Consider the following 20,169-nt stretch of genomic DNA (forward strand, 5'->3'; position numbering starts at 1 on the left):
CAATCTCTGCCTTTCTGACAGGCCTTCCCACAACAATAAAAGCTGCCTCCATTCACGTCTTCAAATGACTGCGCAGTAACTACAAAGTCAGAGGCTTGACTTCTGGTTGCACACTGTGGCGAGCCAAGTCGATGATAATGAGTGCACAGGAAACTACCAGGAACAACAGGCTGCGCTCCTGGTGAATGAAAGCGATAACTGCGGTGCTGCCATAGCCGAACGGTTACAGCGCATACCGCATGACCACATGGTCGCAACATCGCCAGTTCAAATCCAGCTGGCAACCTTTGTTGCATGTCATACCCTCTTCCCCCCCCCTTCCCTGTCTTTCTATACTGTTGCTGTTGTATAAAGCAGAAATGCTGAAAAAAAAAATCTTAAAAAAATAACTAGGTGGGGGTGTGAAAAGTTCCTGTTAGCCCGAGTCATGTTTGCGACCATAAAAACCCTTCAAATTCAAACCACTTCGTCTTGCTGCAAGTGTAGCTGCAACCTGAAAGCATGCTTCCAGATTTTAAAGTTATCGGTTCAAGGTCAGGGATGATGCCGTGACACGTACAAGTAAAGCCGGAGCATTCCTTCCATTGCAGAGGAGTCGTGTTGGCCAGGGGGAGAATACCAGTGCACAATGATAAATAACGCCCACGATAAAAATCACTACTCCTCCATACTTATGTTTTTATAACCTGTTGAAATGAAAAACATTCAGAGTGCCAAAACTATATATATATATATATATATATATATATATACATACACACACACACACACACACACACAAAGAAAATCCTCATTGGTGAGCTATGTGTTGGCTTTACAGAGACAATCTGAAATGCCAAAGGGCAGAGAGACAAATACCACTGGTTCAAGAGCGGCGGTTGAGATTGAACTTGCTTACCTTGGCATGCGTCTTTGACTTCCTCATAGCCTGGCTTGCACTGGCACTGCCCAACCTGCACTGCCCACTCCCCGTCCACAGTGCAGTAGATGCGAGGCATCTCCTCATTGATGGCGTTCTCCACACACACCCCGCTGACTTCCCTCAGCGCCTGGTTTTCACCCCCGGCTACCGTCTCGGGGAACAGCGCGAGATTCTTCACCGTGGCTGGGCAGGTTTTGTAGTAGACCCTGACGGAGAGGAGGGCAACACAGGCGCCGATGTCCTGGAAGGCCAAGTAGAAGCCTTTTCGAGACAGGTTCTCCACGACTCGGGTCTCGGTGTTGATACGCAGCTCACTTTTGCTGGTGATCTCGTCGGGCGCTATGGTAGCCACCTTCTTGAACTGGCCCTTGCGGAAGGTGGTGCCCACATCAGCGTCTGCCTCAGAGGAGTAGAGGTTGAACGTCTCCTTGCAGGTGAGCGAGGCGCCGTTAAACGAGTTGCAGTCCCGCACGATGAACATGAGCTCCACGAACACCCGTGAGGCGGACGGGCGCCGCTGGATGAACGTGGTGCGGAGCCAGTTGTCCTGGTCTCGTTCCCCGACGTTGCAGACGGAATAAGAGTAGAACTGAGACCCATTTAGAGACCTCTGGACCACCTCCCACTGGAACGAAACCACACAAACCAGCAAGGTTAGAGGCGCACGCACACACCAACCCTTAGGGCGCCCCCAAGTATTGTGTGCTGAACTAAAGCTATAAGGGGTGCCAAAAATATAGGGGTACCTTAATAGTTCACATAAGGTCCAGGCCATAACCACTGCAATTTGAGCCTTGGAGACAAAAATGGTCCGCATGGAGAGAACCCGCTGGTCTGCCTATACATGTCTGCCTGGGCCAACACTCATTTCTCCAACAGTTCAAATGATCTCAAGAGATATTTTAGCTTGATCAAGAAACTAATGCTACCGTGAGCAGCTTTTGCACAGGAAAGCATTTTGGACTCTGAACAAAAACCAAATTATATAATTCACGTGGCACTGGTGTTGTTGCTATTTTGTTCAAACACTTCACAGCATGCAAATATCTCTTGCCTTGAATATTTTTGGACAAAACTAAATTCAAAAAACATGCTTTAAAGTAGCATGGGCTGCTGGAAAACAATTGGCCTCAAACGGTCTGTGGCTGTGGTTTGCTCTCTGCATGTTGCCACTATGCGATTAATTAAAGGAATGTGCTTTGTTGGCTAAGTGTGTGGCAGGGTATATAAAACGTGAACCGATACCTCTATAAAACTGCTACTGAACATTTTGTTGTGAGGAGGGCATTTAAAATGCACCAGAAACGATAATCATGAACAGTAATCGAGGAATTTGAATCGAGTTATTCAAAAAGGGAAAAGGTTTTTAATGAGATCAGGTGAGTCACTGTGTCCTGTTTGTAACTTGCCAGCAACTTGCCCGGACATGACTTTGACTCATCGTCGCACCAAATGAGCTAATTTACAGAGAATTTTCACCATCCAGTCAATGGCTATGAAACCACAATTTGTCACTAAGCACACAGGCCTTATCGATACACACACACACACACACACACACACACACACACACAGAAAATTACCTTAACAACTCAGTGTGATAGAGCTACTGCTCCACCGCTCAAACTGGTTGCATCTGCAACCCCTCCCCAAGAAAAGAGGCACCACATGCAGCAAACTTTAAAAGTTAATTGCAGTCTAACATACAATTGTAGAGCTGAAGCCTTAAAACCACACGAAGCCACAAGTATTCACTGCACAGGGCCACGGCAGCTCTTCTCTCTCTCTCTCTCTCTCTCTACCTCACCCTCCCCCCCCCCTTCTCTCTCCCTCCCTCCCCCCCTCTCTCTCTCTCTCCCCGGCTATACTTTGGTTCGGCTCGTACACTGGTCCCTCAGTCAGCTCTCCTGACAGCCTTCACTGACCCCATCCAGCAGTCCTACCCAAGGCAGCCACTGGCCTCCTCTGCCAGCCTTTGAAGAAGCCCAGCCTATATCAGGATCAATGAACGGCTTAACCACACAAAGACAAAACAAGCAAATATTTCCTGAAGCGCCGAAGGCAGAAAAACTTGAGTTTGGCTTTTTCCCCTTAGCATCACCTACCCCCCCCCACCCCGCCCCATCCCCTCACCTCCTTTTTTTAGGTTTTAGGGTACAGGAGCAACACTCACGCCTTGCTTGTCTCCTTGTTCAAAGGGCCACGTTAACCAGCCCAGCTCACTGCCGGACGCCTTCATGTCCAGAAGCACCTCTGTGGAGAGGAAAGCACACATCCATGAAAGTGCAGGAGGACGTCTGGTGCGAAACGATTGCGAGACAAGACAGCGAGGAACGGTTTGTCAGAGTGATCCCAAGTCATACGCCTGCTCATCTGTAGTGATATGCAGTCAAGTAGGCCGACTGGCTGGCACGTGCCAGCGGTACATATCGCTGCAGACCAACATGCGTCAGTGAGCCTGTTGCAGTTCAATCCTTCTGGTTGAAAAGCATTTTCATTTTGTCAACATGAAAGTGTGTCATGGTGTCCGGGTTGTAAAGCGTCGCACTACACGGTAAACCAAACGGATTAGGTAGCTAATTTAGAAGAAGAAAAACAAAACACACGCAAAGAACCAGTATGTTTGGATATAGGGAGGAAATGTGGCGATCGAGTGAGGGTGCAAAGGGGGGGAAAAAAGTCACATTAAATTTAAAATGCGTTTTATTTCCGGTGCTGTATTGGAGAATGGCTGTAGTTTTGGTGGGGAGACGCGTCCCGGGCGACAGGCGGTGGTACGTGGGCCCCTAGTTCAACGTGAGATTGCTGCGGTGCGTTTTCAACAAGTGTTCCGCAGGCTTTGCTTTACAGCCGGGAAGCTCTGGAAACTGCATGGTGGCAAACTGCGCCAATCAAGGTCGAGTCCATTGGCAAATACATGTTGGAGTGCAACTGTTAGGTGTGAAAATTTAAGCAGAATAACACAATTTAAAAAAAAAGGCATTACCCAGGCATAAATACCCCCCCCCGTGGCACGCGTGTTACAATAAACCTGGAGCCTCCCATTGAACAGACATGAGCTCCTAAAACGGGGACCCCACCTAAAAAAAATAATGGAAAAACCACTCACCTTCTTTAGTTTGCAGTGTGATGAATATGCGTTGAAAAGTACATAGGAAAACAGAATACGTCTGACTCCCCAAAAATCCATCTGGTAAACTTTTCCCCCCACCCTGATACTTTGAAAGTTTGGCCGGGACTGCTGCTCCGCAACACGAGTCGCTCTGCCGGAATGAGAGTCGCTTCGGAAGCCTCATTCACAAATGGGCGGTGACGTCACGGACTCCGCCTCGTGGAATGTGTGTGTGTGTGTGTGTGTGTGTCTGGGGTAGGGGTGAGTTAGCACATGGGAACTATCACTGGTTAAACATTAGCCTACCTGGCCGTCCCGTAGCCTCAACTTGGAAAGCAGCAGTTATTTGCATGAAGGTACCGAATTTCCCCCCCGCTTCCGGTGTGGGAAGATGGCGTCGCGGATTCACATACCGCCCAGTACCGTCCATGCGGTGTCTTTGTGTCCACACCTTCGTTTGGTGGCTGGGAGAGCTGGTGCTGGATCGGCTGGTGGAGCCTGGTCTGCTGCGCCCTGTGGGCCCAGGGACCACGGCTCTGCCCGGAGCTGCGCCCGAACCGAGGGCGGTCTGGGCGGTCAGGCTAAGATAACTGCTAGCCCACGCAGACCGGCAGTTCCGGTAACACCGAGGACGGTCTGGCGGCGGCCTCGCCTAGCCTTGGCTGTATTTTTGGTGTTGCGGTGTGGAGGGCGGGGAGGGGTGTCGAAGGTGTCTGACTGGTGGATCGGCTGGTGGAGCCTGGTCTGCTGCGTCCGGCGGGCCCGGAGACCACGGCCTGGAGCTGCGCCCGAGGACGAAACACCGAGGGCGGTCTGACAGGAAGCGGAAGCGGAAGCGGGAAGGCTAAGCTAACTGCTAGCCCATGCGGACCGGCAGTTACGGTAACACCGAGGACGGTCTGGCGGCCGCTTCGCCTAGCCTTGGCTGTATTTTTGGCGTTGCGGGGAGGTGTGTGGCCGGGCGAGCTGGCGTTGGATCTGCTGGTGGAGCCTGGTCTGCTGTCCGGTGGGCCTGGAGCTGCGCCCAAGGACGAAACACCGAGGGCGGTCTGACAGGAAGCGGAAGCGGGGAAGGCTAAGCTAACTGCTAGCCCATGCAGACCGGCAGGTCCGCCAGTCATCCTGGCGTTCGTTCTCTCGGACAGGGATTTATTTATTTTTTCCCGTAGTTTGATATATGTGTTTGTTTTTGTCGTTGTGTTGCACTGCTGTGGGCTGGGGGAAACGATATTTCGTAAGTCAAATGACAAATAAAGTGTTCCTGATTCCTGATTTTGAATTGTTTGCCGCTTTGAATGGGTCTGAGAGGGGCTGTGTGTGTGTGTGTGGGGGGGGATTCTTAAATTTATGGACCTTTGTCACGAGGGTCCCCGCATACAGGGTTAGAATCAATGTGACAGGCGAAGAGAAATGTATTCATATAAGCATAATGGCACTTGTGAATAGCAGAATTGTAAAGTACATCTGGCATACTGGTAACCTGTCAGAATTTCTAGAAGGAATCCCAAAAATGCTGCACTCCCGCCAAGCTTAAGATGGGTAGTTGTCAATACATGAGCAAAAAAATAAAAAATAATCTAGTCTTTATTCTCAGGGTATCATGGAGTGTGAAAGAGGGAGGGGGAACTCATGTCGGTGGTGAGTATGAATATGGGGCATTACAAAGGAGGCTTTACCTAGCAACGTGTGCTCTGAGGAATTCTGGTGTCAAGCCTTATCTGACTTACTTCCATTGTTTGTTGTACACTGTTACTATGGCAAAAAAAAAAAAGAATTGGCCAGTGGCAGTGAAAATGATAGAGAGAGCTTTATTTTACATCTTGTTCTCTAAACAAAGCCCCCATTCCTTTGTATATGACTGAATGCTGCAGCCAGAAGGCTGTAAGTCCATACCTGCTCCCTTCTTAAAGGCAGTTTTGTGGGAAATGTTTACCTTTAAGCACCGGCCTTGCCTGCATAATGGATGATTACAATACAGCGTGTCATTGATTAGACATGGCTCTCTCTCTCGCTCGCTCTCTCTCGCTGCACATGCTCTCTCTCTCTCTCTCTCTCTCTCTCTCTCTCTCTCTCTCTCTCTCTCTCTCTCTCTCTCTCTCTCTGCACATGCTCTCACTCCTTCTCTCTCTCTGCACATGCTCTCTCTCTCTCTCGCTCTCTGCACATGCTCTCCCCGTCTCTCTCTCTTTTTCTTCTCTAAGTCAAACATACTTAGACACACACACAAGTCGCACACCTGCAATAGCAACGCTGCCGGGGAAGAGGATGGCTTCTTCCTCTCCTGTGCGTGTCTGAATCCCTGCTTCCATCACACACCATCCTCACGCTCCCTCGCCCGTGTCTCCTAGCGGCGCAGGGGCTCTGGTTTCCCAAAGCCCTCAAACCAGGGAAAACGTCCGGGTCTCATTTTGCGTTGAGCTCCCTAAATTCCGCCGGCCTTCCTCTCTCTCTCTCTCTCTCTCTCTCTCTCTCTCTCTCTCTCTCTCTCTCTCTCTCTCTCTCTCTCTCTCTCTCTCCACACACGAGGCCACACATTCCTCACCCTCCTTCCCCTCTTCTCTCACCTTGTTTTCAGTAACGGATGGGAGTGTGCACCGTCACTTACTGATTCTGACGGAGACTTAAGGGGAAAGCAGTGAATCAAGAGTGTGCGGGAAGGATTGGGTGATTGTAAGGAAAAAAAAGAGGGAAAAAGGTGGGAGGGAGAAGTAATGGAGTGAGGGGAGCGAAAGAAAAGGAGGAGGGCTGTGCCTCAGTGATAACAGAGAGAGGAGAGAGAGAGAGAGAGAGAGAGAGAGAGAGAGAGAGAGAGAGAGAGAGAGGATGGGGGGATTGGGAGAAGAGGGGTTGGGGGAGAGGCAGACAAAGAACGGTGAGAGTGGCAAAGGACAAAAGACAGATGGGGTGTATACTAACAGAGAGAGATAGAGAAAGGAGAACCAGAAGTTCCCTCTTAACTGGAGCTCCTTAAAATTCAATACAGGTTTTGTGTGTGTGTGTGTGTGTGTGTGTGTGTGTGTGTGTGTGTGTGTGTGTGTGTGTGTGTGTGTGTGTGCGTGCGTGTGTGCGTGCGCGTGTGCGTGTGTGTGTGTGTGTGTGTGTGTGTGTGTTGTAGGCTGATGTGCAGCTGAGGGTCCTGTTTTTATTATCCAGAGCACTAAGCCTGTTGCATATGCATTGTTCTTCCTTGCAGCGCAGGAGACGTAAGCCGAGAACCGAGACCCTAAATGGATTGGGGGGGGGTGGATTGGGGTTGGGATGCATTGAGGGTGGGAGGGCTGCCAAGCACAGGTGTACAGCAACTACTGCAGTAGTAAAATGAGGCAAACAGCAGGCCTATTGTTTTCAATAACCCCCCCACCCCCACCCCGACACACACACACACACACACACCCACCACACGTCAACAAGTGCAGCCCGGGCCAACACATGTGAGAACAGGATATAGGCTCATCTGTTAGTCTGATTACCAGCGCTTTCACTTCCACCCCTTCAAATTACCCCCCAACACCTGACCCTGTTGATCTGCAGCCTCACCGGGGACCCGTCTTTGGCATGGGAAAGCTGTTCCATGTGCTCTCGTCACATTTACTGCTATCTGATAAGGGGGGAGGGGAGGGGGTTGCCAGGCCTTAAGCGCTCAGCGTCGTTTGCTCACATGAATACCTAATGAGCTGCGAGGCGGCAGTGGACGCAGCTGCGCTTGGAGGGAAACTCGTCTTTTACCGCTTACAGGAAAGGAACACAAAAACATTTTCCAAGGAAATGTCAGAGATATCATTTGAAATGACCCCCCCTTGGCTTCACCCAGACCACATAACGCTATTAGGTTTTATCGGTCGCTGTGTAAACTACACGCCACACGTGTTTGCAGAGGGTGGCCAAATTTGTATAAACCAACCTACAATGAAGAACTGGGCAACTTATCTTTGTAAGTCATAATAAACAAATGTTGGCAGTCACAGAGACCTGGCGTGTGTGTGCGTGTGTGTGTGTGTGTAGGGAAGTGTGAGGCCAAGAGGCCCGAAGGCAACTGTGACCTACGTAGTACATGTTGAGTGGTAATGTAAACCAACCACATGTGGTCGGCTTGAATGTACCGATGTGTTCATTCGTATCAACTAGTTCGAGTGGCCTCGAGTAAAAGGGAATGCTGAGCGACAGTTGATCCCTCAAACTGATCTCTCCAGCTTTCCAGGCTGGAAAGGGAATAATGAAATTCCTTACTCGAAGAAAAAAAAAATCTTCAAGACCAAACAAAACAAATTTACTTTTTGGACATTTTTATCGTCGGCGTATTTAAGGCAAAAATCAATCCGCAGACGTCCACACCTTGGATGCCTTTGTATTTGTTCATGCCGATGGCTTCTGTCCGGCAGGACTTTCCCAGGAAAAGAAAGATTCGGCACGGAACATTCTGCATTGTCACAACAGCAGCTGAAATGCAGAGGAATAAGTCAGATGTCACTGTTCCCGCACACCCGCACAAACCACCTGCTCCAGAAACCCACCCCGGGAAAAGTGGTTACTGCACCGTCAGAACCGGGACCAAGACCAGAACCGGGACCGCAAACAAAACCACGTGACATCTGAACAGTTTTTTTCAAAAGGCAGTTGGACTGGGTATTGAGGCCTCTCAATATTATTCTAAGATATTTTGCCAGGCTACTACACTTCCAGCAGCGTGAGGGACTATCTGGGAGAAAGACTTAAATATCTCCTTTAATGAATTAGAACGGAATAGGAGATGCCAAACTCAAAGAAAGTTGTCAAGGGATATCAAGATAAGACTCATACAATTTAAAATCCTCAATCGCTTCTATTGGACACCATCCAGACTACCATCCAGGCCTTAACAACAATGCAGACTGCTGGAAATGTCAGAATTCAGAGGGTGCATCACTCCATGCTCTCTGGCGATGCCCTAAGATCCAGGTCTTTTGGAAACAAGTCCACAGCTGTATAAAGGAGATCACTAGCAATGACGTCTCCCGGGTTATATGTGCTGGGTGACCCATTAGACGTGAAAGACTGTGGAAATGCTGAACTGATCCAAACTGCCATATTGGTGGGTAGGCGGACTTTATTGAGGGGATGGACAAAAGCCGAAGCTTCCTCTTGGAGGGAGTGGTTCACAGAACTTGGAAAGGTGGCCTCATATGACCAACCTTTCTATAGAAAGACTGACAGATGGGACGGTTATATCTTGAAATGGGGTAAATACCAGATCTATAGCTCTAAAGGATAAATAATGCTGCACTCAATATCTCTATGTTAACTTTTAATATCTTGTATTATCCTACGAGCCTTTGGTATGTTCCTTATATTCTTTTTGCCAAAATTGCTTCTCTTTCTTTTTCCTCTTATATTTAATATTATTACTATTATTATTATTGTTATTATTATCATTACTTATTTCAGTCTTATTGTTTTTCAGAACTGTTCAGTGTTGAATGTTTTGTTTGTTAAAACTGAAAAATGGCAATAAACTTTAAATCATAAAAAAAGGCAGTTTCTCTTCTCAACAAGCCACCATAAGACAAGAGAGAAAAATAACCTCCTTGTGGTCTGGGTGACATGAGGATGACACTGCAAGTTTAATTTGCACTATGTGGGAAATTGCATATTGCACATTTTTATTGCACATTGCACATTTTTATTGCACTGTCTTATTATACTCATTTTACCATTGTGCGTCCTGTGCTGATCTGCCAAGTCAAATTCCCATGTATTTGTACATCTAGCAAATAAAGTGAGTCTGATTCTGATGCGAGTTTGAAAAAGTTGTGGCTAACAAGACAGAGCAAGACCTTTACACGCAGATACTACAGCATCAAAACCAATCAAAATGCAGATTTAATCTTTTTTGGGGGGTTGGTGGTGGGGAGGGTGCTGAAATAATAGTGTAAGCCATTTTTCTTTCATTTTAAATGGATTTGGACTAGTCAAACACCAGTGTAATTGCCAGTATCGCCATAAGTTTAAGCCAACTGCAGTAAAACAACGACCTTCAGGACTGTACCTTTAAGATAATACTTGTTGCACAACAGTCGTCCATTTAGTGGCAACATGTGTCGTCTTGCAGTGCAGAGATCCACCTCAAAAATACAGTCATGCCAAAACAAAAATAATGACAATGTGGGGTTATAGCTTTAAATAGATACCAAAAGTTCATCTTCAAGCTAAATGTCATTTCCAAATCCATTTTCATTTGTGTTGTTGGTGTATTTCTGATTGTTCTCCAATTGTCACTTTCCATATTGATTTATGAATCCAACAGAGTCAGGACGTTAAGAAAATTAATTGTCTTTAAAAAGTTTTATTGGTCATTGCATTTAAAAAGGAAGGTTAAATTACCTTTTTTGCAGTTTTCTAAATCAATTTGAATTATTAAATGGCAGCACAGTGGCTCAGTGGTTAGTACTGTTGCCTCACAGCAAGAAGGTCCTGGGTTCGAACCCCAGGCCGTCCCAGGTCCTTTCTGTGTGGAGCTTGCATGTTCTCCCCGTGTCTGCATGGGTTTCCTCCGGGTGCTCCGGTTTCCTCCCACCATCAAAAAGACATGCATGTTAGGGTTAATACTCCTGCCTGTGCCCCTGAGCAAGGCAATGGAAAGAAGAACTGGAGTTGGTCCCCGGGCACTGCGGCTGCCCCGCTGCTCCTAGCTACACAGCTACGATGGGTTAAATGCAGAGAATGAATTTCACTGTATGTACGTACAATGACATATAAAGTGTATTCTGTATTCTATTATTAAATTGTTTGATAATAATCAAATACTGTGCACATCTATGATTATTATAGTGGCTCACTCAACCCTACCTGACTGGGCGCCACTAGCTACAAGCTAACGAGCTAGCTTTTCTAGACATTTCCACGTGTCCAATTGAAAAGAACCAACAGGCTCAATTTTGAAATGTCGCATTATCTCTTTAAAGTAAACTTGATCTCTTTACACAACTCATTACACGGGGGAAATTCTGAAATCACCAAGGCGTTTATCTGAGTCTATTACTTATGTACACTGACAACCATCCCAGCCATATTTTCTCCAAATGACAAACCTCCCTGAGTAGCGCAGCATCTCTCTAATTTAAGGGCTTACCTAACCTCGGGTTAGAAACATGACACAACCGCACAATTATTTCCTGAATCCTCCTCCTCTTCTCTCCCAGATGGTTGAGGCCTAACACGCTGATGTGCCCTGGGACGGGGGAGGCTGAATGGATGCACAGTACTGTTCGTTCAAACTCTTAATCATCTCAACATTATCTTGGCGTTCCAGTGCCCTGAGCTGGAATGCCCCTCCTATGTTTTTTTTTTAGTTTTTGGTTTTCATTGGAGATACTGCTCAGGTTGGAGTGAGCCACCAGGACCAGATGTTACGTTTGCTCACCCGTGTAGAATGACCTGCTCCTCGGGGTGCTCTCCTCCTCCTGTATCAAGTGACCACCAGCTTAAAGGGCATTGTGAATGTTTAAGGAAGCGCAGAGGAGAGGCAGAGCACTCAGAGATAGCTTCCTGAAAGGTCCTAAAGGGAGGACTTGCAGGCCTGAGGACCCTGTGCCCATTCAGAGCCACCTGTTGATTCAGTCCCAAATGTCTCTACTGGGGCAACTGATAGCAGATGGGATGAAAAGAGGGAGGAGATAGAAAGAGTCATGGTTGTAATGCAGGGTGTCAGAGAGTGTGTGCCTTTGTTGATGATTCTATTCTATTCTATTCTATTCTATTCTATTCTATTGTTATAAGATATATGAATATAGCTGATTGTTCACATGTGCACATGGTCACATGTTCATATGATAGGATTTTGTGACTTTAATGAGAAATGTTGCTGTGTATATGTGATGTTCATTATTTTTCATTATCATATTTCAATTTTCTCTTCCTCTAGCTGTAGCCCTCATCATGGCCTGCATGAGTGAATGGCCCTTGATATCTGAGGGTTTTGCCAGCAGCGGGGCCTCCAACCCCTGCAAATGTCATGCAATGATGTCACATCAGTGGCACCTGTCCTGGCAGTGGGAGGTTGCAAGCCCCTGCAAGGGTTTGTGGTTTGTGGTTTGCAGAGGTAGGCATGCCAGGCATGTCTGCTTCTTCTCCATATGGTCCTTCTCCCCTGTAACCATGGGCTGTTATGCCAATGAAAGTGTCAGGACAGCTGCATGTGTTCACTCACAGCCCGTGTCTCGCTGTTGCTCTTAAGCTTTCTCTGTCAATGAAAACTGTGACATGTTTTTTTTACATGTGATACATTGACCGAAACCTTCACAAAACCCTTTTTCCCTGAACAGGCAAATTCTTCCTGTAGGCACATGTCTGTACCCACGCAACCTGCTGCCACACCCTGGTGTGATACACGGGCATATTAACAGTTCTGCTTTTATGAATTCACCCTTCCTTGAGACTAGGCACAAAACATGTCCTACAGAGAAAACTGTTATTTATGTTAAAAATCAAGATCTTTATAATGATAAACGTACATAAAATGTTACGTGTAAAAGCACTGTGTGTTCCCATAACATTTTGAAAAGTTTATTTGAACACATAACAATTCAATTTGTTCACATATCTGCTGTGTACCTGGAAATCAGCTTGTCCTCAACAAGAAATCAATATTTCAAATTGCTCAAAAGGGGTTTAAAATTCTTAAAATGTATAAATATGATGATCATTTAGAAGACAATATTAATTAATATAATAAATAGTGCATATGGTGATGTTATAACAAAATTTTCAGTAAAAATCTGCTTATTAGAAACACTTCCTCATTTTGTCAACACCATCAAGCTTTTTACATTATCGTGAATTAATCAGTAATTACCCCAGGCAACTATGTTCTGAAGGACCCCTTGGTTACTTACCGTTCATACTGACTGCAACTGTACCACACATGGTCTGGTAAGTTTTCAACGTTTTGATCATTTTAAGAAACAATATGGATATTACTGAGGTCACAGCTTTTAGATTTCAGCACCGTCTCTCCAGTATATCAAAATTTGTTAAGATTTTTTTAATATATGGAGGTGTTTTAGTTAGTGTTTACAGGTAGCTAGCAACTGAAGAAAAACAAAATGGTTCCATTGTACACCACGCTGTTGAGATGTAAAAACGTAAATGTCACCACCACCAGGTGCCAACACCGTCAGTTGTTTGGGTCAGACGGTGTTGACATGTAATCTGATGGAGATGACAACTGTTCCCATAACTCAAACACACACCTTAAAGTAATAGTTTGATCGAAATATTTCATATGATAATAATAATAAACGTTATTTATATAGCCCTTTTCAAAACAAAGTTACAAAGTGCTTCACAGAAAAGTATAAAATTGTTAAAAATGACACACAAACGAAATATTGTAAGAGAGTAAAATAAAAAGCACTAACAAATAATGCCATTAAATAACAGCAAAAGGGAAGAAAGCAATTTGTCAATCAAAACAGTTACAAAATAATTAAGACTAAAAATAAAAGCAGTAAAAATAAATAAAAACAAATATCAAACTTTCATAAAAAGTAAAAGCTTTCATAAAAAGTAAAAGCTTTAATAAAAAGAAAAGTTTTAAGACTAGATTTAAAGGAAGCTGGAGACTTGGTTTGTCTTACTTCAATAGGAAGAGAGGTCCATAGTGTGGGGGCTCTAACAGCAAAAGCCTGGTCACCCTTTGTAACAAGCCGAGACCTGAGAATAACCAGCAGAGCTCCATCTGCAGATTGTAATGGTCGAGAGGGTGTATACCAGGTCAATAAATTGGAAATGTAAGTAGGAGCAAAACCGTTTAAAGCCTTAAAAGTGAGTGATACATTTTTAAAATCAATGCGAAATATAACAGGGAGCCAGTGTAGGGAGGCAAGTACAAGAGTGATATGGCCATGCCTCTTTGTCCCAGTAATGAGCCGAGCAGCAGCATTTTGTACCAACTGCAGATGGTGGAGAGAGCCCTTGCTGATACCTGAATAAAGCATATTGCAATAATCAAGCTGAGAATAGATAAAAGCATGTACAACTTTTTGCAGATCAGCAATTGATAAAAATTACCTAATTTTAGAGATTACCTTGAGCTGGAGAAAGCATGACTGAACAACATGTTTGATTTGATTATCAAAACTGAGGTTACCATGGAATATCACCCCAAGATTCCTAGCAGCCTGCTGAAGACTACATGACAGACCCCCAAGATTAGAATCAAAAGGGCTGATAGAATTTGGGGGACCGAACAGAATGAGCCCAGACTTAGCATCACTAAATTTTACATTTTTTTTCGGACATCCAGGATTTAATATCAGACAGGCAAGTTGTGAGATGTGCTAAGATCTGTGGGTTTTAGCGGCACATATATAACTGAGTGTCATCAGCATAAAAATGGTAAAACATCTCATGATTTTGAATGACCTGGCCAAAGGGCAGCATGTAAATAGAATACTGAAAGGGGCCAAGAACTGAGCCTTGAGGGACACCACAACCCAACTGAACCATCAAGAAAGTAGAGCTACCAAGAAAAACAGGAAAAGTTCTGTTGGAGAGGTATGAGCGTAATAAACTAAGAGCTGAGCCCTTGATGCCATCCCAAGTCTCTAAGTGATGTTAAGAGGATACTGTGATCGGCTGTCTCAAAGGCAGCATTTAAAAGAACTCAAACCAAACAGTCACTTCTGTCTGCAGTAGATCATTAATAACATTAACAGGAGCTTTCTCAGTACTATGAATTGCTCTAAAACCAAACTGGAAACTGCTAAAAAACACTATTAGTCTTCATAAAAGAAATCAATTGAGATGAAATTACTTTCTCCAGAACCCTAGATAGAAAAAAAATACAATTTGGAGATTGGTCTGCAGTTACTTAAGGACAGGGGTCTAAATTAGGTTTCTGCAGCAATTGGTGAACAATGGCATGCTTAAAACTGTCTGGAAAAGAACCAGAAGCCAGAGAATTTTAAGAATTTGCAGAATAACCGGGCTAACAGTTGAAACTACTTCTTGAACAGCTTAGTTGGAATGATGTCAAAAATACAGGAGGAGGAGTTCATACTGGAGTTCATACTCTCTAACACTGAAATTGAAATTGGTTGGAACTGGGTAAAAGAGACAGAATTAACATGGGGAATGGAACGAATGCAAGTGCCAGGCTAAATTTGGGACCCAATATTCTTTATCTTATTTATAAAATGAGTGAGAAATTTTTCAGACAGCTCAACATCAGGTTAAAAAAAAGAAGTAGAGGGACCATTAATAACAGAATCAATTACCCTAAAGAGAACTTTAGGATTGTGGTTAGTTCTAGATATCAATTCAGAGAAGTACGCTAATCCGTAACTGCCTTCAGGTAAATTAACATTTGGTTTTTAAGGGTGTTATATGCTAATTCGGACTTGTTGACCTTCCAGTGTCGTTCTGATTTTCTACAGCCTCCTAAAGGCACGAGTGTGATTGTTCAGCCAGGGGAGGTTATTTGATTTTGGTTCCCTAGTTTTAATTGGTGCAATTTGGTCAAGGACGTATAGAAGCTGATCATTGAATAAAATTAACAGTGCACGTGGATTGAGAGGGGATATAGAGGGATTAAAGGATGATGAATTAAAAGCATCACAGAATTTAACTGCAAAGCCAATGTTGAGAATGTGAGAGCATGTATTAGGATGGTGACTAGGAATTGCGAGCTGTAGTGGAACTTTGAAAACAACAGCTTTATGGTCAGTTACAAGCATATCCACCAGATTAAGACAGTCAAGATAGAAACCAGATGAGAGTACAAGGTCTAAAAGTTAACTTTTGGAAAGTGTGGCCCCTTTACCAGATTCAATGAGGTCAAAAACATCTACAAGATCAAAAAAAATGTGAAGTCAGGGAATGGGAAAGACAACACACGTGAATATTAAAATCACCAATAACAAGCACCCTGTCATATTTTGACATGACAATAGATAAAAGGTCAGAAAACTCAGAAATAAAACTAACTGAATTAGGGGTCTATAAATTAAGATGCAGAGTAAAGGGGGAGGGCCAGTGATTAAAATACATAAAACTTCAAAGGAGATTAAAAATTGCCAAAAGTAACAGGATGGCACTTAAGACCTAACTTATAAAAATAGCTAGGCCACCACCTCTTCCAGAGGGCCCGGGAATATGAAAATATGCAAAATCAGGGGGCCGAGTCCCAATCAGGGGAACAGTGTCCCCTGGGCACAGCCATGTCTCAGTAATCATAAAAGAAAGTCCAGATTATTAGAAACAATACAATCATTAATGATAAAGGACTTATTACAAAGAGATCTCACATTCAAGAGGCCAATTTTTTTTTTGTGTGTGTAAACGCAGAGTTAAACCCAATGGGAGTACAGCAAATAGGATGTAAAATGTAGATATTTGCTCCAGATATTTGGTTGTTGTTGCTGTTTCTACTATTAGATACGTTGTGTAGATGAGAGCGTGGAAGCGGTACCGGTGTCCTCATTTCCATAGACTGAAAATTCACTAAGCTTTCTCCGCTAAGCAACAACTCCTCCTTTGAATACCATGCAATCATGGTTACTGCTCCTATTAAGCTATTTGTGGTTGTCATATACCACCCACCAGGGTGTCAACTGGGGAACTTTGTAGTCAAATGAGACATTTTACTCTCAGCCATTCCTGATGATGACACACCACTGATTGTCTTGGGAGACATCCATACGGACAAAATATCCATACTGACAAAACTCAAGTGACTGATTCCCTGTCTTTTACTGTCCTCTTTTGAGCTCAAACAGGTCCCCAACCCTCCCACATGCAAAGCGGGCAATACTCTTGATCTGATTTTGACTTGGAACTGCTCCACAGCAAACCTGACTCTCACCTCCCCTACATCTGTCAGACAACTTCTTTATTCAATTCACGGCCTCCTTACTGGAACATCCTCACCTTCCTCCACAAAGAGCCTCCTTCCACTGAAACATCCGGTCTCTTACCCATCTTTCCAATGACGTCTTGGCTCCATGCCTCCTCATAATGAATTCTTTTCACTCACTGTCAACAAGGCTACAGACACACTCTGTTCCTCACTAGCCTCCTCTCTTAATCTCTGCCCTCTAGCATCCAAACCTGCACATAACGCCCCCCTAGTCCATGGTTCACTGAGGTCATCAGAGAGCAAAGGGCAGGGCTCAGAGTGGCAGAGAGAAAATGGCGTAAAACCAGAGAGTCCAGACATGTTCACCTCATACTTTACTGATAGGGTTTCTGCCATCAGTAACCAGTTCTCTGAACCTGACCAGCTCTGTCTGCCGCCGCCAGCTAACAGTGCCTCACTCACCTCATTCTCCCCCCTGACCGAGGAGGAAGTCGCCAAGCTTCTGCTGGACTCTCATCCCACTACCTGTCTGCTGGACACGATATAATCCAGCCTCCTACAGACAATTTCCCTTCAGTTAACCCTGCAGTCACACGCATCAACAACTCCTTGCTTACAACGGGTGTGTTCCCCACTGCATTTAAGCAAGCTCAGGTCACCCCGCTGATCAAAAAACCTATACTCAACCCAGCCCAGGTTGAAAACTACAGACTGGTTCCTCTCCTACCTTTTCTATCAAAAATACTTGAACACAGTCTTTAACCAAGTCTCTGACCAAGTCAATTCCTTTCTGAGAACAATCTGTACAATCCGAATCAGTCTGGTCACTCTACCAAGACTGCACTCCTGTTGATAATGAAATCATTGCGTTTGGCTAGAGCTGCTGGTCAATTCTCAGCTTTATTGCTGCTAGCTCTGTCAGCTGCCTTTGACACGGTGAACCACCAAATCATCCTCTCCACACTCACTGAGCTTGGTATCTCAAGATCTGCCCTCCGCTGGTTCATGTCCTACCTCTCAGGGAGAGTATCTTGGAGGGGAGAAGTGTCCAAACCACACAGCTTATCCACAGGGGTGCCTCAAGGGTCAGTGCTCAGTCCCCTTCTCTTCTCAATATACACCACCTCACTTGGTGCAGTCATCCGCTCCCATGGTTTCTCATATCACTGCTATGCTGACGATACCCAGCTCTTCCTATCATTCCCGCCAGATGACCTCACAATCTCGGCATGGATATCGTCATGCCTTGCTGATATCTCTGCATGGATGGAAGAACAACACCTTCAGCTTAACCTATCAAAGATTGAGCTCCTTGTCAGCCAGTTCATCCATACAACAATAGATCAATATCCAGCTCTGATCAACCCAACTCATGCCCACAAAGTCTTCCCGAAACCTGGGTGTCATGATTGATGACCAGCTAACCTTTAAGGTTCACGTGGCCTTGATTGCTCAGTCGTGCCGGTTTGCCCTGTACAACGCCAGGAAAATTAGACCCTATCTGTGTGAGCATGCAGCACAACTCCTAGTACAGGCTCTTGTAATATTACACATTGACTACTGCAGCCCCTTACTGGCAAGTCTCCCTGCATGCACTTTCAAACCTCTGCAAATGATCCAGAACGCGGTGGTGCATCTAGTCTTCAACCAACCCAAAACAGCATGTCACTCCGCTGTTCATATCCCTCCACTGGTTCCCAGTTGCTGCCCGTGAATCCCTGTGTTACCCTCAGCTTGGTCAGGCATCCCTACAGACACAATTGGCCGTTTCTGCGGGTGGGAAGCCAGATGTGGGTATGTGTCCTGGTCGCTTTACTAGCGCCTCCTGTAGTTGGTCAGTTCGCCTGTTCGGGGGGGGAGGGGGAACAGGTGAACATCCCACATGCTACGTCCCCCTGGTGAAACTCCTCACTGTCAGGTGAAAAGAAGCTGCTGGCGACGCCACATGTATCGGAGGAGGAATGTGGTAGTCTGCAGCTCTCCCCGGATCGGAAGAGGGGGTGGAACAGCAACCGGGATAGCTCGGAAGAGTTGGGTAATTGGCCGGATTCAATTAGGGAGAAAAACGGGGGGGGGGGGGCAGTTAAAAGCAACAGACAAACTGTCAGCTGGGAATGGCAGAGGGTAGAGAGGTGTTTGCCTCTACCCTCATATAAGGTCATATAAGGTCTCTCATGATCTAGCTTACATATGCTCACACACAAACACATGCATGTGCGACACACAATAACACAAACACACAATATCGTGTATCAGTACATTTTACACTTTCCATGATACCTATGATACCACCACCACCACCCCTGAACCCGCACCACACACACACACACACGCATGCCCGCGCATGCACACACATACACACATTAAAGGGATAATTTGATTTAACTGTTTTGTGTTATCACTCTATTTTGATCTAGTGTACACAAACACACACATAGGACAGGACAATTTGGTATTATGTCTTCACTATGATCGGGACTACAGACGGAAAGACAGAGACTCTTCCACAATGTTGTCACCAGGAAACTTCAGAGGAACAATCAGACTCGGTCAAAGTGTAAGACACCTCACAAGTCCAATGTTCAACCACTGACACTAGCTGGCAGGATTCTGAAAAAGTATCGCCTTCTTCATAAGATTCAACAGTTTGGGTTGACGTATAAATTGGTGAGAGAAAGGAAACACACAAGGCAGAAGAAATCAACATTCCTCGATTGTGTCACCAAGACTGTTCGGGAGTTATTCATTAGCTCTGTATGTCTGACAACAGACAAAAGCGACATGATCATCATCATCATCGGTGGTCACTCAGGGTCGAGTATGACCATCCTCCCTCTGGGTCCTTCTGGGTCTTCAGGTGGGCATAGAGGCCCATCCTGGAGCTGCATAATGGGAGGACACCTGCGCGTGACAGCTTTTATGTGGAGTGGCTGATGTGCCTGCAGCCACCACACGGTCCTTGGCAGGGGTGGCCAGAGTCCAGTGGCGTGGAGAACCAAGACGATTGGGGACCACCCTCTGTTGCAGCCTTCATCCACCTTCACTGCTGTTGTTTCCTGGAGACATCTTCCGCCAGTTTCACCGTTAAGGTCTTTGTTGGATCGCACTTCATCTGGAACCTCCTGTGCCCCTGAGCAAGGCAATAGGAAAAAGAACTGGAGTTGGTCCCCGGGCACAGTACCACAGCTGCCCACTGCTCCTATACAATAGGATGTATTAAATGCAGAGAATAAATTCGTTGTAACAATACAATTCGTTGTAAGGATGCAAAGGCAAAATAAAGTGGCTTTGTTTCTTTCTTCT

General features: G+C 45.4%; 1 protein-coding gene across 1 annotated transcript in view; it reads right to left on the reverse strand.

Moving 5' to 3' along the window:
- epha2b (eph receptor A2 b) overlaps window positions 1-4,112 on the reverse strand; it is a 28,755-nt gene extending 24,643 nt beyond the window's left edge. The window contains 4 exon segments of the mRNA XM_056274947.1: window positions 899-1,547; window positions 3,096-3,175; window positions 4,032-4,061; window positions 4,064-4,112. Of these exon segments, the coding sequence (XP_056130922.1) occupies window positions 899-1,547; window positions 3,096-3,175; window positions 4,032-4,061; window positions 4,064-4,112 (808 nt within the window).
- Window positions 4,113-20,169: the final 16,057 nt, after the last annotated feature.

Source organism: Lampris incognitus, chromosome 2, assembly GCF_029633865.1.
Source record: "Lampris incognitus isolate fLamInc1 chromosome 2, fLamInc1.hap2, whole genome shotgun sequence".
In the NCBI taxonomy this organism is placed as follows: Eukaryota; Metazoa; Chordata; class Actinopteri; order Lampriformes; family Lampridae; genus Lampris; species Lampris incognitus.